Raw genomic sequence first — 23,199 nt, 5'->3', positions numbered from 1 at the left:
GGCAGCCAGGCTGTGCCCATGGTTTCATCTGTCTTCCTCTTGGGGAAGGATCAGGTCTGGAAAATATTGAAACCGATTGGGCTGACATGAGTGATACCTGCACCTGATACCATGCACCTGAGGGAACTGGTTGGTGTCACTACAAGGGTGCTCTCAACTCCCTTTGAAAGCCCCAGCAGTTCAGGGAATGCTTCTGAGGACTGGAAGAAAGCCAACGGGCCTCCTGCCTTCAGGAAGGGCACGAAGGAGGTGCCAGGGAACGACAGGCCGGTCAGCCTCACCTCAGTCCCTGCAAAGGCGATGGAGCAAATCATCCCGGAAGCCCCTGCCGACAATGAAAGGATCGGAAGGTGACTGTGAGTGGCCAGCATGGATTTATGGAGGGCAAAGCAGGCCTGACCAACCTCACGGCCTTCTTTGACGACGAGTGTGGTGCCGGTGGGTGAGGGAAGTGCAGCAGAAGCTGTTAATCTCATGTAACCGAGGCTTTTGATGCTGTCTCCTGTGACAATCCTTGCAGACCGGCCGACAAAATACAGGCTAGGGAAGAGGGCGGTGCAGGGGAGTGAAATCTGCCATGGCTGCTGGTCTCCAAGGGTTGTGCTGAGTGGAACAAAGTCCAGCTGGCAGCCACTCTCTCCTGGCGCACGGCAGGGGTCCCGGCTGGGGCCAGGAGTGTTTAACCCCCTTATGCAACGTCCTGCAGTGGGGGAGGAAGAACCTCCTGCACCTCTACAGGCTGGGGCCGATGCGCTTCCAAACAGCTTTGCGGCAGAGGACGTGGGTCCTGGTGGACACCACGAGGCAGCCTGTCCCCTTGTGGAAAGGGTGTTCCACACCATCCTGGGCTACACTAGGAAGGGGCTTTCTATCAGATGGTGGACGGTGATCCCTCTTCTCTGCTCAACACTGCTGAGACAACAGCTGCCGCAAACAGTGAGTCCCCACTACGAGAGAGTCATGGCCATACCGGAGCGAGTCCAACAAAGGTCCATGGAGCCCGTGAAGCAAGTGGAGCCCCTGAGGCAGGAGGGGATGCAAGAAGTGGGGTTGTTCAACGTGGAGAAGAGAAGGCCGCAGGGCACGCTTCCTAGCAATGGGTAAAAGAGCGGATGGCAGGGACTCAAGAACACAGGGTCAGACTGTCCCAAGTCCTACCCAGCGAAGGGACAAGAGGTAATAGGCACATATTGAAATATGGGAAATTCCACAAAAACGTAAGAAAAGACTTTGTTCGTGCGAGGGTGGTCAAGCAATGGCTGGGGTTGCCCGGACAAGTCGCGGCTTCTCCATCCTTGCAGGCAGTCAGAGCTTGGCAGGACTTGGACCTGGGCTTCCCCCAAAGGCTGACTCTGCTAGGCAATCTGCAGAGGGGTCCCTTCCACCCTCAGGGATCCTGGGATTCTGCTTTGGGCAAAAGGCGGGGGCTGCACAGCTGTGGCTAAGAAGGAAGAATTGTTTGGGAACACTGGAATCAAGGGCAGCCGTGGCTCTCACGCCTGAGAAACTGAGAGAGATGAAGACCTGACGGCAGGGAGGAAAGGCAGTAGCAGTGCACAGCCCCTGGACTTCAGGCAGCTGGTGTGTAGGATGCCATGGAGGCAGCAGGGAAGAGCTCAGAAAAGCTGGCAGCGCCTTTGTCAGCTCATTGTCCAAGAGCAGGAAGGGTCCAGCCCAATACTCAGGAAAACAAGGAGAAGTCTCAACAGACTGGCTTTGGCTAAGCGGAGTACTCAAGGCGGAGCACCAGCGTCAAAAGGCAGCATCCCCGAGGCAGAAGGAGGGACAAGGTGCAAAGGAGGAAAACATTTAGAAACATTTCCTCGGCACGTTGCGATGCTGTTAGGAAAGTCAAAGCTCAGCTTGCGTTGAATCTTGCAAGGGGCATCAAGAGCAACAGGCAGGAATCAACAAGAGCAACATCCACCCCTGGGCGGGGGGAGCCCTCCCAGCAGTGGGTGGGCATCAAATCAAGGACTGCCTGAGAAAAGTCAGCCTGTACAAGCCAGCTGATGCACTCCTGATTAGGAATGCTGTACGTGTAGGTGTACATGAGGCCCAAAGGACTCCTCAGCTTGGAGCTCAACCCAGCACCATTGGGGAGGCAAGGAAACATCCCCCAAGTGCCCTACAAGTGCGGACTGGCAGGGCTCTGCAGTGCCACGTGCCCGAGGATGCTCAGGGAGGGGATGTGCTCAGAAGGGCCCTGCGTACAAAACCAGCTCTAAGACTCCTTCAAAGAGGCAAGGCACTTCCCTGCCCTGCAGACATGGAGGCAGCTTGGATGTGTCCCAGGAGGGCAAGGGAACGCCTTCAGTAGGCAAGCTTCCTGGGATAGACTCTCCCTACCCATGGCGAGTCACACTCTAATTTTGGATTGTCCGTGTGTCAGCCTTTTGGCGTGAGGCCAAGCCAGGAGTGCGTGTTGTCTGCAAGCCCGTGACCCACACAGGGCTGAATTCCCCTGTGGCCAGGGCAGCTCCATCCCTGCCCAGGGAAAACCAGCCCCGAGCACTGGGCCGTACCCAAGTACACAGCTCCAGGCCAGGCCATTGTGCGTCCTGCAGGTCAGGGATCCAAGCCTTTGACCAAAGCACATGGTGTGGTGTGAGGAGACTGGTAGCAATAAGGTGCCGTCCCGAGACTCAACGCATCCCTCATGTTGTGAGGCAGGACCGAACTCCGCATGGCTTGTCGAGGAATTATGAGCTTTGGGATGGCATTTTCCTTCCGCTAGTGTGCTGGCGGCATTGGTAAGGGACCCCCAGAGACAGCCATGAGAGGGGACGGACTTTATCAAAGAAACCACCAAATGTCTCCCCAGAAGAAGAAGAAGAAGAAGAAGAAGAAGAAGAAGAAGAAGAAGAAGAAGAAGAAGAAGAAGAAGCAGGAGGAGGAGGAGGAGGAGGAGGATGAGGAGGAGGAGGAGGAGGAAGGAGGAGGAGGAGGAGGAGAAGTAGATTTCCTTGGGCAATGGCGTTTCAAACCAGCACCACAGCCCACCTGCCTTTGGAGGCCGTGGCCACTAACTGATGGCGCGAGCAGGGAGGCAGGCAGGGAGGGAGAAGGATGCGGCATGTCCTCAGTCACAGGAGCCTTTGGGCCCCCAGGAGAGGACTGCATTGGTGGGAAGACATGTGCGCCTTCCTGCACAGAGGGTTGTAAAGAGCCTCACCACATTTATTTCCCCTCACCTATGTCCTTTGTCTGCACATACCCCTCCAGCACTTGCAGGCACATCTTCTGCCTGCACTGGTATCATCCTGCCCGGGAATTTCTTGGGCCTCTCATCCCAATACTTCAAAAGAGCCTCCGTGGCCTAATGGTCATGTCAGAAATGAGGAAATGAAACGACCGCATTGACGGAAACCAAAACACAACCTGTGCCATTAGGGAGGATGTTTTGCTGTGGAGGTGAAGTCTGTTGGAAAATTACTGACCGCGTGCAGTGACTATGCGCCCGGGGCGGTGCAGGAGCAGTATAAAAGTGGGTCCTTCTCCTCACTCTCTCATCCACTCCTCTCGCCTCCACCTCCTTGGGAACAAGGTGACTCTGAAGCTCTTTCTTGTCTTCCTCAGCCGCCTCCTCCTCTTTCTCCTCTTCCTTTTCCTCCTCCTGTTTTGGGATTTCTCTGCCCATACCTGCCTCTTTGTGCAATGCTGGGTCTCGAAGCTGCTTTACTTGGGAGAGGGAAGGAAGCGGTATGTTTGGCATGGAGCGAGGTTATGGATTTGCTGAGATGTCTCCTGAGCTATGGGCTAGGTGGGGAGCTCCCTGGGCTTCGCTGCACTTGGCAGGGCTCTTTTGGGCTGAGGGTAAGGATGTCCGGAGGTGGTGGGGTGACAGGCTGCTCTTCAACCACCTGTTTTTCCCTGTCCTCTCTCCCAGGTTCACCTCCACCTCTGAGACATGTCCTGCTACAACCAGTGCCTGCCCTGCCAGCCCTGCGGCCCGACCCCGCTGGCCAACAGCTGCAACGAGCCCTGCGTCAGGCAGTGCCAGGACTCCACCGTCGTCATCCAGCCCTCCCCCGTGGTGGTGACCCTGCCCGGACCCATCCTCAGCTCCTTCCCGCAGAGCACCGCCGTGGGATCCTCCACCTCCGCTGCCGTTGGCAGCATCCTCAGCTCTGAGGGAGTGCCCATCTCCTCCGGGGGCTTTGGCCTCTCCGGCTTCGGCCTCTCCGGCTTCGGCAGCCGCAACTGCGGCAGGAGGTGCCTCCCCTGCTAAAGCCGCTGGCGATGGTGCTGGAGAAGGGATCTACCTCATTTCCCTCTTTTGACTCATTAAATTCCGTTGCATCCCAGCCCACTCTCTCTGTCGTCCTTTCCGCTGCAGGTGCTCTCCCAAGATGGCCAGGGAGGCAGATGTTGCTCAGGGGCTGATTTTGGGAGGGGGTTTTTGGGGAGGGCTGTGCACTGATCGTCAAGACAGGCTTGCACTGAGTATGCTTGGTCGTGTGATCCTCTAGTTTCTAAATTGGTCTGCCTTTTCCGGACCGGATAGAATTACCCTACGTTTGACTACCAACCACTTGGCTGTGCACACCTTTTCTTTTTCCTTGGACAGCTCAACATTGTGATGCCAGTAGTCAGGAGGGAGTGTGGCATTGACAAGACATAGGCACTCCTAGCTTCCCCGGAGACGCCAGGAGAACCCATCCTAAGCACAGCATTCTCAAAGGGAGCGACACAGTGCAGTGGGCTGCCTTATCCTAGAACCATATCGTCATACAGTCGTAGAATGACGTTGGTTGCAAGAGACCTTTAACGATCGTCCAGTATAATCCCCCTGCCATGGGCGGGGACATCTGTCGCTACATCACATTACTCAAAGTTCCATCCCACCTAAACTTGAATACTTCCAGTGGTGGGAGATCCCATCCTTCTCTGGGAAACCTTTGCCAGTCTCTCACCACCTTTGTTGTAATAATTTTCTTCCTGATGGCCAATCCACCTCTGCCCGATTTCAGTTTAAAGTTGCTGCCCCTTGTCCTATCCTGACAGGCCTTGATAAAAAGTCTCCCTCCGACTTTTTATATTGGAAGGCTGCAACACTATCCCTGCGGAACCTTCTCTTCTCCAGGCAGAACAACCCCAACCCCCTCAGCCTTTCTTCACAGGAGAGCTCTTGCATCCCTCTGACCCTTTTGGTAGCCCTTCTCTGGACCTGCTCCAACAGGTCCATGTCTTTTTTGCACTGGGGACCCCAGGCTGGATGCACTACTCCAGGTGGGGTCTAACGAGAGCGGACCTGAGGCAGAGCATCGCCTCCCTTGGCCTGCCTGCCATGCTTCTTTTTGTGCAGCCCAGGACACAACTGGCTTTCTGGGCTGCAAGCGCACAGTGCTGGCTCATGTCCAACTTTCAACCTCCAGTAGCCCCAATTCTTTCTCTGCAAGCCTGCTCTCAACCATTTATCCCCCAGTCAGTATTGATATTGCCCCAAGCCACGTGCCAGATCTTGCGCTTGGCCTTGGTGAAGGTGCTGAGTTTCACATGGGACCATTCCTCCTCATGCCTGTCAAGATCCCTCTGGACACCATCCCTTCCCTCAAGTGAATCAGGTGCATCCTTCAGTTTGATGTCATGCACAAACTTGCTGAGGGGGCGCTCAACCCCACTACCTATGTTGTCGATGAAGATATGAAATAGTATTGGTCCCACTACGGGCCCCTGAAGGACGCAACTCGTCACTGGTTTCCAATTGCACATTGAGCTGTTGACTATAACTCCACGGATGCAGTCCAAGTGCCCTTGGGGGGCACTCTCAGTTGCAGGTGAGGAAGGCATCTCTGACTCCACCAGAGCCCCTGGCCATCAGGCCCAGCTTTGCTGAGCCTCTGCCCGGACGTGCCCTCTTGGCCTCGCTGCACGTGCTGCGGAAGGGGCACATGGGCACTGCTGACCTTGGTTGGTTGGCTGGTTGGTTGGCTGGTTGGTTGGTTGGTTGGTTGAGGAGCCTGGGCTGTGGAAGGCCCTGGGAGGGCAGCAGCTGCACAAGATATTGGGGAGTGGACAAGAGGGGAGAGGAATAGAGGGGAGAGGATTGGCAGCAAGTTCTTTTGCCCTGGCTGTCACTGTTCCGCGGGAGGAGACACGAGCAGAAAACGGCCCCAGAGGACAGCAGGAGAGGCAACGGGGGAACCAGGCTGTACCAAAGGTCGTTTTCTTCACAGCAGCCCACATGGTGATGCGCTTTACATGCGTGGCAAAACCGGTGCAGATAACACACCACAGCTTCAGCTGCTGCCGCGCAGCGCTTGCACAGCATCAAAACCATCTCTCTTTCTCACTCTGCTCCCCCCGCAGTGGAGTCTAGCGGTGGGCAAGCTGCTGGGAGGGGACACAGCCAGGATGGGGGACCTGAATTGACCAAAGGACTAGTCCATGTCATGTTAACATCATGCTCAGCAATCAAAGTGTGGGCAGTGTTTCCAAAGTAGCTCTTCTTCGGAGACCGGCTGGGCATCGATGCGCTGGTGCTTCGTGGTGGGTGATTGCTTTTGCATGAGCTCTTTTTTTCCCTTTTGCCCCTTCCCTCCTTAGACTGTGCTGATCTCGACCCCAGGCTATTTTGCTGTCTTGCTCTTCCAATTCTCCCCCATCCCACTGGGACAGCAGAGCGAGCGAGAAGGGCCAGTGGGTGTTAAGTTCCGTCTGGGGTCGACACCACTCACGCCCACAGGCAGCGCACGTGCCCCTTGCCCTGCTCCGGCCCCGTCTGTGCCCAGGGCTTCCTGGGAAAGTGACTGGAGAGAGGGAGGCGGAGGGTATGGGCTGAGTGTCTCAAAGCGCAAGGTGACACATGTCCACCCAGAGCAACTTGTCTCTGCCTGCCTGTCTTGGGAGAGCATCTGCAGGGGAAAGGATGGCACAGAGGCGTGGGCTGGGATGCAGGAGAACTTTAATGAGTCAAAAGAGGTCGCTCTGAGGGGAGGTCCTGGTTCACGGAGCACAGGGGTAGAAAAGAGTCTGTGCCCCATTGCTGTGGCAGAGATCCCACCAGGTGTCCATGTGCATGGCCCACAGAGGCGGCAACGGGGCCAGCAGGTCCTCCCTAGGCTGGCTTTGTGGGGCTCACAGAGCAGAGGAGCACAAGAGAACAGGAACACGGGGGGTAAAGGAGAGAGCGGAAGAGGGGAAAGGCAGGCATGGGCCGTGCTTTGCGAGAGCCCAGGCTGGCCCCGTCCTTCTGCAAGGGGTACTGCGGTTGCTCAGCCCCTCTGGAAGCATCAGCACCATGCTCCCTCGCCAGTCCGGTACCATCCTGTGGTTCCCTGGGGGCCTTCTCCAGCACCATCGCCAGCGGCTTTAGCAGGGGAGGCACCTCCTGCCGCAGTTGCGGCTGCCGAAGCCGGAGAGGCCGAAGCCGGAGAGGCCAAAGCCCCCGGAGGAGATGGGCACTCCCTCAGAGCTGAGGATGCTGCCAACGGCAGCGGAGGTGGAGGATCCCACGGCGGTGCTCTGCGGGAAGGAGCTGAGGATGGGGCCGGGCAGGGTCACCACCACGGGGGAGGGCTGGATGACGACGGTGGAGTCCTGGCACTGCCTGACGCAGGGCTCGTTGCAGCTGTTGGCCAGCGGGGTCGGGCCGCAGGGCTGGCAGGGCAGGCACTGGTTGTAGCAGGACATGTCTCAAAGGTGGAGGTGAACCTGGGAGAGAGGACAGGGGGAAGCTGAGCACGATATGTGAGTGCGGAGAAGTCTGTCACCCCAGCATGAGTTTAGACGAGACATGGAGGTGTTTCAGGGAGTGCCTGAAGGAAGGTTTCTCCTTCCCTTAAGCTCAGAGGAACCCTGTCAAGAGCAACAAAGCCCAGGGAGTGTCCTGGCCAGCCAACAGCTCAACTCAACCAAGCCCCAAACTATCCCCGTGCCACAACTTCCGACCCCTTCCGCCTCCCATGACAAGTAACCCCATGACGCGGTGTAGAACAAAGGGGCGAGCATGCAAAGAAGGATAAGGGGGAGGAGAAAGGCCTTCAGACTCACCTTCTTCCCAAGGAGATGGAGGCAAGAGGACTGGATGAGAGAGTGAGGAGAAGGACCCGCTTTTATACGGCTCCTGTACCGCCCCAGGCGTACAGTCACTGCACGCGGTCAGTAATTTTCCAACAGACTCACCTCCAAAGCAAAATATCCTCCCTAATGGCACAGGTTGTGTTTTGGTTTCCATCAACACTGCCATTTCATTTCCTCATTTCTGACAGGCTTCAGCTGTCGTGGACGCTCCTTTCATGCGCTGGGATTCCAGTCTCAAGGATATTCCAGTCAGGGTTGTGTCACTGCCGGCAGAAGATACCTGCCAAGTGTAGGAGGGATCCCGTGCAGGCAGGAGATTCTGGCTTGGGGCAGCGAAGTGCGATCATCTGCAACCGCCTTTGCAGGAAGAAGCCCAGCTCTGCCCTGCGCTGCACACATCAGGGGAGCACCCAAAGGCTCCTCTTCCTTTAAGGACGTGCCACTTGTTTCTCTGTCCTCCCGCTCTCTCAGCTCACTCTATCAGTCACGAGCTGTGGCATCTCCAGGCAGCCAGGCTGTGCCCATGGTTTCATCTGTCTTCCTCTTGGGGAAGGATCAGGTCTGGAAAATATTGAAACCGATTGGGCTGACATGAGTGATACCTGCACCTGATACCATGCACCTGAGGGAACTGGTTGGTGTCACTACAAGGGTGCTCTCAACTCCCTTTGAAAGCCCCAGCAGTTCAGGGAATGCTTCTGAGGACTGGAAGAAAGCCAACGGGCCTCCTGCCTTCAGGAAGGGCACGAAGGAGGTGCCAGGGAACGACAGGCCGGTCAGCCTCACCTCAGTCCCTGCAAAGGCGATGGAGCAAATCATCCCGGAAGCCCCTGCCGACAATGAAAGGATCGGAAGGTGACTGTGAGTGGCCAGCATGGATTTATGGAGGGCAAAGCAGGCCTGACCAACCTCACGGCCTTCTTTGACGACGAGTGTGGTGCCGGTGGGTGAGGGAAGTGCAGCAGAAGCTGTTAATCTCATGTAACCGAGGCTTTTGATGCTGTCTCCTGTGACAATCCTTGCAGACCGGCCGACAAAATACAGGCTAGGGAAGAGGGCGGTGCAGGGGAGTGAAATCTGCCATGGCTGCTGGTCTCCAAGGGTTGTGCTGAGTGGAACAAAGTCCAGCTGGCAGCCACTCTCTCCTGGCGCACGGCAGGGGTCCCGGCTGGGGCCAGGAGTGTTTAACCCCCTTATGCAACGTCCTGCAGTGGGGGAGGAAGAACCTCCTGCACCTCTACAGGCTGGGGCCGATGCGCTTCCAAACAGCTTTGCGGCAGAGGACGTGGGTCCTGGTGGACACCACGAGGCAGCCTGTCCCCTTGTGGAAAGGGTGTTCCACACCATCCTGGGCTACACTAGGAAGGGGCTTTCTATCAGATGGTGGACGGTGATCCCTCTTCTCTGCTCAACACTGCTGAGACAACAGCTGCCGCAAACAGTGAGTCCCCACTACGAGAGAGTCATGGCCATACCGGAGCGAGTCCAACAAAGGTCCATGGAGCCCGTGAAGCAAGTGGAGCCCCTGAGGCAGGAGGGGATGCAAGAAGTGGGGTTGTTCAACGTGGAGAAGAGAAGGCCGCAGGGCACGCTTCCTAGCAATGGGTAAAAGAGCGGATGGCAGGGACTCAAGAACACAGGGTCAGACTGTCCCAAGTCCTACCCAGCGAAGGGACAAGAGGTAATAGGCACATATTGAAATATGGGAAATTCCACAAAAACGTAAGAAAAGACTTTGTTCGTGCGAGGGTGGTCAAGCAATGGCTGGGGTTGCCCGGACAAGTCGCGGCTTCTCCATCCTTGCAGGCAGTCAGAGCTTGGCAGGACTTGGACCTGGGCTTCCTCCAAAGGCTGACTCTGCTAGGCAATCTGCAGAGGGGTCCCTTCCACCCTCAGGGATCCTGGGATTCTGCTTTGGGCAAAAGGCGGGGGCTGCACAGCTGTGGCTAAGAAGGAAGAATTGTTTGGGAACACTGGAATCAAGGGCAGCCGTGGCTCTCACGCCTGAGAAACTGAGAGAGATGAAGACCTGACGGCAGGGAGGAAAGGCAGTAGCAGTGCACAGCCCCTGGACTTCAGGCAGCTGGTGTGTAGGATGCCATGGAGGCAGCAGGGAAGAGCTCAGAAAAGCTGGCAGCGCCTTTGTCAGCTCATTGTCCAAGAGCAGGAAGGGTCCAGCCCAATACTCAGGAAAACAAGGAGAAGTCTCAACAGACTGGCTTTGGCTAAGCGGAGTACTCAAGGCGGAGCACCAGCGTCAAAAGGCAGCATCCCCGAGGCAGAAGGAGGGACAAGGTGCAAAGGAGGAAAACATTTAGAAACATTTCCTCGGCACGTTGCGATGCTGTTAGGAAAGTCAAAGCTCAGCTTGCGTTGAATCTTGCAAGGGGCATCAAGAGCAACAGGCAGGAATCAACAAGAGCAACATCCACCCCTGGGCGGGGGGAGCCCTCCCAGCAGTGGGTGGGCATCAAATCAAGGACTGCCTGAGAAAAGTCAGCCTGTACAAGCCAGCTGATGCACTCCTGATTAGGAATGCTGTACGTGTAGGTGTACATGAGGCCCAAAGGACTCCTCAGCTTGGAGCTCAACCCAGCACCATTGGGGAGGCAAGGAAACATCCCCCAAGTGCCCTACAAGTGCGGACTGGCAGGGCTCTGCAGTGCCACGTGCCCGAGGATGCTCAGGGAGGGGATGTGCTCAGAAGGGCCCTGCGTACAAAACCAGCTCTAAGACTCCTTCAAAGAGGCAAGGCACTTCCCTGCCCTGCAGACATGGAGGCAGCTTGGATGTGTCCCAGGAGGGCAAGGGAACGCCTTCAGTAGGCAAGCTTCCTGGGATAGACTCTCCCTACCCATGGCGAGTCACACTCTAATTTTGGATTGTCCGTGTGTCAGCCTTTTGGCGTGAGGCCAAGCCAGGAGTGCGTGTTGTCTGCAAGCCCGTGACCCACACAGGGCTGAATTCCCCTGTGGCCAGGGCAGCTCCATCCCTGCCCAGGGAAAACCAGCCCCGAGCACTGGGCCGTACCCAAGTACACAGCTCCAGGCCAGGCCATTGTGCGTCCTGCAGGTCAGGGATCCAAGCCTTTGACCAAAGCACATGGTGTGGTGTGAGGAGACTGGTAGCAATAAGGTGCCGTCCCGAGACTCAACGCATCCCTCATGTTGTGAGGCAGGACCGAACTCCGCATGGCTTGTCGAGGAATTATGAGCTTTGGGATGGCATTTTCCTTCCGCTAGTGTGCTGGCGGCATTGGTAAGGGACCCCCAGAGACAGCCATGAGAGGGGACGGACTTTATCAAAGAAACCACCAAATGTCTCCCCAGAAGAAGAAGAAGAAGAAGAAGAAGAAGAAGAAGAAGAAGAAGAAGAAGAAGCAGGAGGAGGAGGAGGAGGAGGAGGAGGAGGAGGAGGAGGAGGAGGAGGAGAAGTAGATTTCCTTGGGCAATGGCGTTTCAAACCAGCACCACAGCCCACCTGCCTTTGGAGGCCGTGGCCACTAACTGATGGCGCGAGCAGGGAGGCAGGCAGGGAGGGAGAAGGATGCGGCATGTCCTCAGTCACAGGAGCCTTTGGGCCCCCAGGAGAGGACTGCATTGGTGGGAAGACATGTGCGCCTTCCTGCACAGAGGGTTGTAAAGAGCCTCACCACATTTATTTCCCCTCACCTATGTCCTTTGTCTGCACATACCCCTCCAGCACTTGCAGGCACATCTTCTGCCTGCACTGGTATCATCCTGCCCGGGAATTTCTTGGGCCTCTCATCCCAATACTTCAAAAGAGCCTCCGTGGCCTAATGGTCATGTCAGAAATGAGGAAATGAAACGACCGCATTGACGGAAACCAAAACACAACCTGTGCCATTAGGGAGGATGTTTTGCTGTGGAGGTGAAGTCTGTTGGAAAATTACTGACCGCGTGCAGTGACTATGCGCCCGGGGCGGTGCAGGAGCAGTATAAAAGTGGGTCCTTCTCCTCACTCTCTCATCCACTCCTCTCGCCTCCACCTCCTTGGGAACAAGGTGACTCTGAAGCTCTTTCTTGTCTTCCTCAGCCGCCTCCTCCTCTTTCTCCTCTTCCTTTTCCTCCTCCTGTTTTGGGATTTCTCTGCCCATACCTGCCTCTTTGTGCAATGCTGGGTCTCGAAGCTGCTTTACTTGGGAGAGGGAAGGAAGCGGTATGTTTGGCATGGAGCGAGGTTATGGATTTGCTGAGATGTCTCCTGAGCTATGGGCTAGGTGGGGAGCTCCCTGGGCTTCGCTGCACTTGGCAGGGCTCTTTTGGGCTGAGGGTAAGGATGTCCGGAGGTGGTGGGGTGACAGGCTGCTCTTCAACCACCTGTTTTTCCCTGTCCTCTCTCCCAGGTTCACCTCCACCTCTGAGACATGTCCTGCTACAACCAGTGCCTGCCCTGCCAGCCCTGCGGCCCGACCCCGCTGGCCAACAGCTGCAACGAGCCCTGCGTCAGGCAGTGCCAGGACTCCACCGTCGTCATCCAGCCCTCCCCCGTGGTGGTGACCCTGCCCGGCCCCATCCTCAGCTCCTTCCCGCAGAGCACCGCCGTGGGATCCTCCACCTCCGCTGCCGTTGGCAGCATCCTCAGCTCTGAGGGAGTGCCCATCTCCTCCGGGGGCTTTGGCCTCTCCGGCTTCGGCCTCTCCGGCTTCGGCAGCCGCAACTGCGGCAGGAGGTGCCTCCCCTGCTAAAGCCGCTGGCGATGGTGCTGGAGAAGGGATCTACCTCATTTCCCTCTTTTGACTCATTAAATTCCGTTGCATCCCAGCCCACTCTCTCTGTCGTCCTTTCCGCTGCAGGTGCTCTCCCAAGATGGCCAGGGAGGCAGATGTTGCTCAGGGGCTGATTTTGGGAGGGGGTTTTTGGGGAGGGCTGTGCACTGATCGTCAAGACAGGCTTGCACTGAGTATGCTTGGTCGTGTGATCCTCTAGTTTCTAAATTGGTCTGCCTTTTCCGGACCGGATAGAATTACCCTACGTTTGACTACCAACCACTTGGCTGTGCACACCTTTTCTTTTTCCTTGGACAGCTCAACATTGTGATGCCAGTAGTCAGGAGGGAGTGTGGCATTGACAAGACATAGGCACTCCTAGCTTCCCCGGAGACGCCAGGAGAACCCATCCTAAGCACAGCATTCTCAAAGGGAGCGACACAGTGCAGTGGGCTGCCTTATCCTAGAACCATATCGTCATACAGTCGTAGAATGACGTTGGTTGCAAGAGACCTTTAACGATCGTCCAGTATAATCCCCCTGCCATGGGCGGGGACATCTGTCGCTACATCACATTACTCAAAGTTCCATCCCACCTAAACTTGAATACTTCCAGTGGTGGGAGATCCCATCCTTCTCTGGGAAACCTTTGCCAGTCTCTCACCACCTTTGTTGTAATAATTTTCTTCCTGATGGCCAATCCACCTCTGCCCGATTTCAGTTTAAAGTTGCTGCCCCTTGTCCTATCCTGACAGGCCTTGATAAAAAGTCTCCCTCCGACTTTTTATATTGGAAGGCTGCAACACTATCCCTGCGGAACCTTCTCTTCTCCAGGCAGAACAACCCCAACCCCCTCAGCCTTTCTTCACAGGAGAGCTCTTGCATCCCTCTGACCCTTTTGGTAGCCCTTCTCTGGACCTGCTCCAACAGGTCCATGTCTTTTTTGCACTGGGGACCCCAGGCTGGATGCACTACTCCAGGTGGGGTCTAACGAGAGCGGACCTGAGGCAGAGCATCGCCTCCCTTGGCCTGCCTGCCATGCTTCTTTTTGTGCAGCCCAGGACACAACTGGCTTTCTGGGCTGCAAGCGCACAGTGCTGGCTCATGTCCAACTTTCAACCTCCAGTAGCCCCAATTCTTTCTCTGCAAGCCTGCTCTCAACCATTTATCCCCCAGTCAGTATTGATATTGCCCCAAGCCACGTGCCAGATCTTGCGCTTGGCCTTGGTGAAGGTGCTGAGTTTCACATGGGACCATTCCTCCTCATGCCTGTCAAGATCCCTCTGGACACCATCCCTTCCCTCAAGTGAATCAGGTGCATCCTTCAGTTTGATGTCATGCACAAACTTGCTGAGGGGGCGCTCAACCCCACTACCTATGTTGTCGATGAAGATATGAAATAGTATTGGTCCCACTACGGGCCCCTGAAGGACGCAACTCGTCACTGGTTTCCAATTGCACATTGAGCTGTTGACTATAACTCCACGGATGCAGTCCAAGTGCCCTTGGGGGGCACTCTCAGTTGCAGGTGAGGAAGGCATCTCTGACTCCACCAGAGCCCCTGGCCATCAGGCCCAGCTTTGCTGAGCCTCTGCCCGGACGTGCCCTCTTGGCCTCGCTGCACGTGCTGCGGAAGGGGCACATGGGCACTGCTGACCTTGGTTGGTTGGCTGGTTGGTTGGCTGGTTGGTTGGTTGGTTGGTTGGCGAGGAGCCTGGGCTGTGGAAGGCCCTGGGAGGGCAGCAGCTGCACAAGATATTGGGGAGTGGACAAGAGGGGAGAGGAATAGAGGGGAGAGGATTGGCAGCAAGTTCTTTTGCCCTGGCTGTCACTGTTCCGCGGGAGGAGACACGAGCAGAAAACGGCCCCAGAGGACAGCAGGAGAGGCAACGGGGGAACCAGGCTGTACCAAAGGTCGTTTTCTTCACAGCAGCCCACATGGTGATGCGCTTTACATGCGTGGCAAAACCGGTGCAGATAACACACCACAGCTTCAGCTGCTGCCGCGCAGCGCTTGCACAGCATCAAAACCATCTCTCTTTCTCACTCTGCTCCCCCCGCAGTGGAGTCTAGCGGTGGGCAAGCTGCTGGGAGGGGACACAGCCAGGATGGGGGACCTGAATTGACCAAAGGACTAGTCCATGTCATGTTAACATCATGCTCAGCAATCAAAGTGTGGGCAGTGTTTCCAAAGTAGCTCTTCTTCGGAGACCGGCTGGGCATCGATGCGCTGGTGCTTCGTGGTGGGTGATTGCTTTTGCATGAGCTCTTTTTTTCCCTTTTGCCCCTTCCCTCCTTAGACTGTGCTGATCTCGACCCCAGGCTATTTTGCTGTCTTGCTCTTCCAATTCTCCCCCATCCCACTGGGACAGCAGAGCGAGCGAGAAGGGCCAGTGGGTGTTAAGTTCCGTCTGGGGTCGACACCACTCACGCCCACAGGCAGCGCACGTGCCCCTTGCCCTGCTCCGGCCCCGTCTGTGCCCAGGGCTTCCTGGGAAAGTGACTGGAGAGAGGGAGGCGGAGGGTATGGGCTGAGTGTCTCAAAGCGCAAGGTGACACATGTCCACCCAGAGCAACTTGTCTCTGCCTGCCTGTCTTGGGAGAGCATCTGCAGGGGAAAGGATGGCACAGAGGCGTGGGCTGGGATGCAGGAGAACTTTAATGAGTCAAAAGAGGTCGCTCTGAGGGGAGGTCCTGGTTCACGGAGCACAGGGGTAGAAAAGAGTCTGTGCCCCATTGCTGTGGCAGAGATCCCACCAGGTGTCCATGTGCATGGCCCACAGAGGCGGCAACGGGGCCAGCAGGTCCTCCCTAGGCTGGCTTTGTGGGGCTCACAGAGCAGAGGAGCACAAGAGAACAGGAACACGGGGGGTAAAGGAGAGAGCGGAAGAGGGGAAAGGCAGGCATGGGCCGTGCTTTGCGAGAGCCCAGGCTGGCCCCGTCCTTCTGCAAGGGGTACTGCGGTTGCTCAGCCCCTCTGGAAGCATCAGCACCATGCTCCCTCGCCAGTCCGGTACCATCCTGTGGTTCCCTGGGGGCCTTCTCCAGCACCATCGCCAGCGGCTTTAGCAGGGGAGGCACCTCCTGCCGCAGTTGCGGCTGCCGAAGCCGGAGAGGCCGAAGCCGGAGAGGCCAAAGCCCCCGGAGGAGATGGGCACTCCCTCAGAGCTGAGGATGCTGCCAACGGCAGCGGAGGTGGAGGATCCCACGGCGGTGCTCTGCGGGAAGGAGCTGAGGATGGGTCCGGGCAGGGTCACCACCACGGGGGAGGGCTGGATGACGACGGTGGAGTCCTGGCACTGCCTGACGCAGGGCTCGTTGCAGCTGTTGGCCAGCGGGGTCGGGCCGCAGGGCTGGCAGGGCAGGCACTGGTTGTAGCAGGACATGTCTCAAAGGTGGAGGTGAACCTGGGAGAGAGGACAGGGGGAAGCTGAGCACGATATGTGAGTGCGGAGAAGTCTGTCACCCCAGCATGAGTTTAGACGAGACATGGAGGTGTTTCAGGGAGTGCCTGAAGGAAGGTTTCTCCTTCCCTTAAGCTCAGAGGAACCCTGTCAAGAGCAACAAAGCCCAGGGAGTGTCCTGGCCAGCCAACAGCTCAACTCAACCAAGCCCCAAACTATCCCCGTGCCACAACTTCCGACCCCTTCCGCCTCCCATGACAAGTAACCCCATGACGCGGTGTAGAACAAAGGGGCGAGCATGCAAAGAAGGATAAGGGGGAGGAGAAAGGCCTTCAGACTCACCTTCTTCCCAAGGAGATGGAGGCAAGAGGACTGGATGAGAGAGTGAGGAGAAGGACCCGCTTTTATACGGCTCCTGTACCGCCCCAGGCGTACAGTCACTGCACGCGGTCAGTAATTTTCCAACAGACTCACCTCCAAAGCAAAATATCCTCCCTAATGGCACAGGTTGTGTTTTGGTTTCCATCAACACTGCCATTTCATTTCCTCATTTCTGACAGGCTTCAGCTGTCGTGGACGCTCCTTTCATGCGCTGGGATTCCAGTCTCAAGGATATTCCAGTCAGGGTTGTGTCACTGCCGGCAGAAGATACCTGCCAAGTGTAGGAGGGATCCCGTGCAGGCAGGAGATTCTGGCTTGGGGCAGCGAAGTGCGATCATCTGCAACCGCCTTTGCAGGAAGAAGCCCAGCTCTGCCCTGCGCTGCACACATCAGGGGAGCACCCAAAGGCTCCTCTTCCTTTAAGGACGTGCCACTTGTTTCTCTGTCCTCCCGCTCTCTCAGCTCACTCTATCAGTCACGAGCTGTGGCATCTCCAGGCAGCCAGGCTGTGCCCATGGTTTCATCTGTCTTCCTCTTGGGGAAGGATCAGGTCTGGAAAATATTGAAACCGATTGGGCTGACATGAGTGATACCTGCACCTGATACCATGCACCTGAGGGAACTGGTTGGTGTCACTACAAGGGTGCTCTCAACTCCCTTTGAAAGCCCCAGCAGTTCAGGGAATGCTTCTGAGGACTGGAAGAAAGCCAACGGGCCTCCTGCCTTCAGGAAGGGCACGAAGGAGGTGCCAGGGAACGACAGGCCGGTCAGCCTCACCTCAGTCCCTGCAAAGGCGATGGAGCAAATCATCCCGGAAGCCCCTGCCGACAATGAAAGGATCGGAAGGTGACTGTGAGTGGCCAGCATGGATTTATGGAGGGCAAAGCAGGCCTGACCAACCTCACGGCCTTCTTTGACGACGAGTGTGGTGCCGGTGGGTGAGGGAAGTGCAGCAGAAGCTGTTAATCTCATGTAACCGAGGCTTTTGATGCTGTCTCCTGTGACAATCCTTGCAGACCGGCCGACAAAATACAGGCTAGGGAAGAGGGCGGTGCAGGGGAGTGAAATCTGCCATGGCTGCTGGTCTCCAAGGGTTGTGCTGAGTGGAACAAAGTCCAGCTGGCAGCCACTCTCTCCTGGCGCACGGCAGGGGTCCCGGCTGGGGCCAGGAGTGTTTAACCCCCTTATGCAACGTCCTGCAGTGGGGGAGGAAGAACCTCCTGCACCTCTACAGGCTGGGGCCGATGCGCTTCCAAACAGCTTTGCGGCAGAGGACGTGGGTCCTGGTGGACACCACGAGGCAGCCTGTCCCCTTGTGGAAAGGGTGTTCCACACCATCCTGGGCTACACTAGGAAGGGGCTTTCTATCAGATGGTGGACGGTGATCCCTCTTCTCTGCTCAACACTGCTGAGACAACAGCTGCCGCAAACAGTGAGTCCCCACTACGAGAGAGTCATGGCCATACCGGAGCGAGTCCAACAAAGGTCCATGGAGCCCGTGAAGCAAGTGGAGCCCCTGAGGCAGGAGGGGATGCAAGAAGTGGGGTTGTTCAACGTGGAGAAGAGAAGGCCGCAGGGCACGCTTCCTAGCAATGGGTAAAAGAGCGGATGGCAGGGACTCAAGAACACAGGGTCAGACTGTCCCAAGTCCTACCCAGCGAAGGGACAAGAGGTAATAGGCACATATTGAAATATGGGAAATTCCACAAAAACGTAAGAAAAGACTTTGTTCGTGCGAGGGTGGTCAAGCAATGGCTGGGGTTGCCCGGACAAGTCGCGGCTTCTCCATCCTTGCAGGCAGTCAGAGCTTGGCAGGACTTGGACCTGGGCTTCCCCCAAAGGCTGACTCTGCTAGGCAATCTGCAGAGGGGTCCCTTCCACCCTCAGGGATCCTGGGATTCTGCTTTGGGCAAAAGGCGGGGGCTGCACAGCTGTGGCTAAGAAGGAAGAATTGTTTGGGAACACTGGAATCAAGGGCAGCCATGGCTCTCACGCCTGAGAAACTGAGAGAGATGAAGACCTGACGGCAGGGAGGAAAGGCAGTAGCAGTGCACAGCCCCTGGACTTCAGGCAGCTGGTGTGTAGGATGCCATGGAGGCAGCAGGGAAGAGCTCAGAAAAGCTGGCAGCGCCTTTGTCAGCTCATTGTCCAAGAGCAGGAAGGGTCCAGCCCAATACTCAGGAAAACAAGGAGAAGTCTCAACAGACTGGCTTTGGCTAAGCGGAGTACTCAAGGCGGAGCACCAGCGTCAAAAGGCAGCATCCCCGAGGCAGAAGGAGGGACAAGGTGCAAAGGAGGAAAACATTTAGAAACATTTCCTCGGCACGTTGCGATGCTGTTAGGAAAGTCAAAGCTCAGCTTGCGTTGAATCTTGCAAGGGGCATCAAGAGCAACAGGCAGGAATCAACAAGAGCAACATCCACCCCTGGGCGGGGGGAGCCCTCCCAGCAGTGGGTGGGCATCAAATCAAGGACTGCCTGAGAAAAGTCAGCCTGTACAAGCCAGCTGATGCACTCCTGATTAGGAATGCTGTACGTGTAGGTGTACATGAGGCCCAAAGGACTCCTCAGCTTGGAGCTCAACCCAGCACCATTGGGGAGGCAAGGAAACATCCCCCAAGTGCCCTACAAGTGCGGACTGGCAGGGCTCTGCAGTGCCACGTGCCCGAGGATGCTCAGGGAGGGGATGTGCTCAGAAGGGCCCTGCGTACAAAACCAGCTCTAAGACTCCTTCAAAGAGGCAAGGCACTTCCCTGCCCTGCAGACATGGAGGCAGCTTGGATGTATCCCAGGAGGGCAATTGAACGCCTTCAGTAGGCAAGCTTCCTGGGATAGACTCTCCCTACCCATGGCGAGTCACACTCTAATTTTGGATTGTCCGTGTGTCAGCCTTTTGGCGTGAGGCCAAGCCAGGAGTGCGTGTTGTCTGCAAGCCCGTGACCCACACAGGGCTGAATTCCCCTGTGGCCAGGGCAGCTCCATCCCTGCCCAGGGAAAACCAGCCCCGAGCACTGGGCCGTACCCAAGTACACAGCTCCAGGCCAGGCCATTGTGCGTCCTGCAGGTCAGGGATCCAAGCCTTTGACCAAAGCACATGGTGTGGTGTGAGGAGACTGGTAGCAATAAGGTGCCGTCCCGAGACTCAACGCATCCCTCATGTTGTGAGGCAGGACCGAACTCCGCATGGCTTGTCGAGGAATTATGAGCTTTGGGATGGCATTTTCCTTCCGCTAGTGTGCTGGCGGCATTGGTAAGGGACCCCCAGAGACAGCCATGAGAGGGGACGGACTTTATCAAAGAAACCACCAAATGTCTCCCCAGAAGAAGAAGAAGAAGAAGGAGGAGGAGGAGGAGGAGGAGGAGGAGGAGGAGGAGGAGGAGGAGGAGGAGGAGGAGGAGGAGGAGGAGGAGGAGGAGGAGGAGGAGGAGAGGAAGAGAAGGAGGAGGAGGAGGAGGAGGAGGAGGAGATTTCCTTGGGCAATGGCGTTTCAAACCAGCACCACAGCCCACCTGCCTTTGGAGGCCGTGGCCACTAACTGATGGCGCGAGCAGGGAGGCAGGCAGGGAGGGAGAAGGATGCGGCATGTCCTCAGTCACAGGAGCCTTTGGGCCCCCAGGAGAGGACTGCATTGGTGGGAAGACATGTGCGCCTTCCTGCACAGAGGGTTGTAAAGAGCCTCACCACATTTATTTCCCCTCACCTATGTCCTTTGTCTGCACATACCCCTCCAGCACTTGCAGGCACATCTTCTGCCTGCACTGGTATCATCCTGCCCGGGAATTTCTTGGGCCTCTCATCCCAATACTTCAAAAGAGCCTCCGTGGCCTAATGGTCATGTCAGAAATGAGGAAATGAAACGACCGCATTGACGGAAACCAAAACACAACCTGTGCCATTAGGGAGGATGTTTTGCTGTGGAGGTGAAGTCTGTTGGAAAATTACTGACCGCGTGCAGTGACTATGCGCCCGGGGCGGTGCAGGAGCAGTATAAAAGTGGGTCCTTCTCCTCACTCTCTCATCCACTCCTCTCGCCTCCACCTCCTTGGGAACAAGGTGACTCTGAAGCTCTTTCTTGTCTTCCTCAGCCGCCTCCTCCTCTTTCTCCTCTTCCTTTTCCTCCTCCTGTTTTGGGATTTCTCTGCCCATACCTGCCTCTTTGTGCAATGCTGGGTCTCGAAGCTGCTTTACTTGGGAGAGGGAAGGAAGCGGTATGTTTGGCATGGAGCGAGGTTATGGATTTGCTGAGATGTCTCCTGAGCTATGGGCTAGGTGGGGAGCTCCCTGGGCTTCGCTGCACTTGGCAGGGCTCTTTTGGGCTGAGGGTAAGGATGTCCGGAGGTGGTGGGGTGACAGGCTGCTCTTCAACCACCTGTTTTTCCCTGTCCTCTCTCCCAGGTTCACCTCCACCTCTGAGACATGTCCTGCTACAACCAGTGCCTGCCCTGCCAGCCCTGCGGCCCGACCCCGCTGGCCAACAGCTGCAACGAGCCCTGCGTCAGGCAGTGCCAGGACTCCACCGTCGTCATCCAGCCCTCCCCCGTGGTGGTGACCCTGCCCGGCCCCATCCTCAGCTCCTTCCCGCAGAGCACCGCCGTGGGATCCTCCACCTCCGCTGCCGTTGGCAGCATCCTCAGCTCTGAGGGAGTGCCCATCTCCTCCGGGGGCTTTGGCCTCTCCGGCTTCGGCCTCTCCGGCTTCGGCAGCCGCAACTGCGGCAGGAGGTGCCTCCCCTGCTAAAGCCGCTGGCGATGGTGCTGGAGAAGGGATCTACCTCATTTCCCTCTTTTGACTCATTAAATTCCGTTGCATCCCAGCCCACTCTCTCTGTCGTCCTTTCCGCTGCAGGTGCTCTCCCAAGATGGCCAGGGAGGCAGATGTTGCTCAGGGGCTGATTTTGGGAGGGGGTTTTTGGGGAGGGCTGTGCACTGATCGTCAAGACAGGCTTGCACTGAGTATGCTTGGTCGTGTGATCCTCTAGTTTCTAAATTGGTCTGCCTTTTCCGGACCGGATAGAATTACCCTACGTTTGACTACCAACCACTTGGCTGTGCACACCTTTTCTTTTTCCTTGGACAGCTCAACATTGTGATGCCAGTAGTCAGGAGGGAGTGTGGCATTGACAAGACATAGGCACTCCTAGCTTCCCCGGAGACGCCAGGAGAACCCATCCTAAGCACAGCATTCTCAAAGGGAGCGACACAGTGCAGTGGGCTGCCTTATCCTAGAACCATATCGTCATACAGTCGTAGAATGACGTTGGTTGCAAGAGACCTTTAACGATCGTCCAGTATAATCCCCCTGCCATGGGCGGGGACATCTGTCGCTACATCACATTACTCAAAGTTCCATCCCACCTAAACTTGAATACTTCCAGTGGTGGGAGATCCCATCCTTCTCTGGGAAACCTTTGCCAGTCTCTCACCACCTTTGTTGTAATAATTTTCTTCCTGATGGCCAATCCACCTCTGCCCGATTTCAGTTTAAAGTTGCTGCCCCTTGTCCTATCCTGACAGGCCTTGATAAAAAGTCTCCCTCCGACTTTTTATATTGGAAGGCTGCAACACTATCCCTGCGGAACCTTCTCTTCTCCAGGCAGAACAACCCCAACCCCCTCAGCCTTTCTTCACAGGAGAGCTCTTGCATCCCTCTGACCCTTTTGGTAGCCCTTCTCTGGACCTGCTCCAACAGGTCCATGTCTTTTTTGCACTGGGGACCCCAGGCTGGATGCACTACTCCAGGTGGGGTCTAACGAGAGCGGACCTGAGGCAGAGCATCGCCTCCCTTGGCCTGCCTGCCATGCTTCTTTTTGTGCAGCCCAGGACACAACTGGCTTTCTGGGCTGCAAGCGCACAGTGCTGGCTCATGTCCAACTTTCAACCTCCAGTAGCCCCAATTCTTTCTCTGCAAGCCTGCTCTCAACCATTTATCCCCCAGTCAGTATTGATATTGCCCCAAGCCACGTGCCAGATCTTGCGCTTGGCCTTGGTGAAGGTGCTGAGTTTCACATGGGACCATTCCTCCTCATGCCTGTCAAGATCCCTCTGGACACCATCCCTTCCCTCAAGTGAATCAGGTGCATCCTTCAGTTTGATGTCATGCACAAACTTGCTGAGGGGGCGCTCAACCCCACTACCTATGTTGTCGATGAAGATATGAAATAGTATTGGTCCCACTACGGGCCCCTGAAGGACGCAACTCGTCACTGGTTTCCAATTGCACATTGAGCTGTTGACTATAACTCCACGGATGCAGTCCAAGTGCCCTTGGGGGGCACTCTCAGTTGCAGGTGAGGAAGGCATCTCTGACTCCACCAGAGCCCCTGGCCATCAGGCCCAGCTTTGCTGAGCCTCTGCCCGGACGTGCCCTCTTGGCCTCGCTGCACGTGCTGCGGAAGGGGCACATGGGCACTGCTGACCTTGGTTGGTTGGCTGGTTGGTTGGCTGGTTGGTTGGTTGGTTGGTTGAGGAGCCTGGGCTGTGGAAGGCCCTGGGAGGGCAGCAGCTGCACAAGATATTGGGGAGTGGACAAGAGGGGAGAGGAATAGAGGGGAGAGGATTGGCAGCAAGTTCTTTTGCCCTGGCTGTCACTGTTCCGCGGGAGGAGACACGAGCAGAAAACGGCCCCAGAGGACAGCAGGAGAGGCAACGGGGGAACCAGGCT

At 56.6% G+C, this 23,199-nt stretch overlaps 2 protein-coding genes across 2 annotated transcripts; one reads left to right on the top strand and one right to left on the bottom strand.

The window, feature by feature from the left end:
- Positions 1–15,819: 15,819 nt before the first annotated feature.
- Positions 15,820–16,140, bottom strand: LOC129195287 (feather keratin 1-like). Its single transcript, XM_054801094.1, has one exon. The coding sequence runs from the start codon at positions 16,138–16,140 to the stop codon at positions 15,820–15,822; it is 321 nt and encodes a 106-aa protein (XP_054657069.1).
- Positions 16,141–20,955: 4,815 nt separating this feature from the next.
- On the top strand, positions 20,956–21,276 carry LOC129195288 (feather keratin 1-like). Its single transcript, XM_054801095.1, has one exon. It carries the CDS (start codon positions 20,956–20,958, stop codon positions 21,274–21,276), a length of 321 nt encoding a protein of 106 aa, XP_054657070.1.
- Positions 21,277–23,199: the final 1,923 nt, after the last annotated feature.

The sequence above is a fragment of the Grus americana genome, chromosome 22 (genome assembly GCF_028858705.1).
Source record: "Grus americana isolate bGruAme1 chromosome 22, bGruAme1.mat, whole genome shotgun sequence".
Lineage (NCBI taxonomy): Eukaryota > Metazoa > Chordata > Aves > Gruiformes > Gruidae > Grus > Grus americana.
Note: the sequence above shows the minus strand (reverse complement) of the source record. Positions and strands in the feature narration are given on the sequence as shown.

Bases quoted from the DNA above. Each gene is read 5' to 3' on its own strand.
- LOC129195287 (XM_054801094.1), bottom strand. From the start codon at position 16,140: ATGTCCTGCTACAACCAGTGCCTGCCCTGCCAGCCCTGCGGCCCGACC.
- LOC129195288 (XM_054801095.1), top strand. From the start codon at position 20,956: ATGTCCTGCTACAACCAGTGCCTGCCCTGCCAGCCCTGCGGCCCGACC.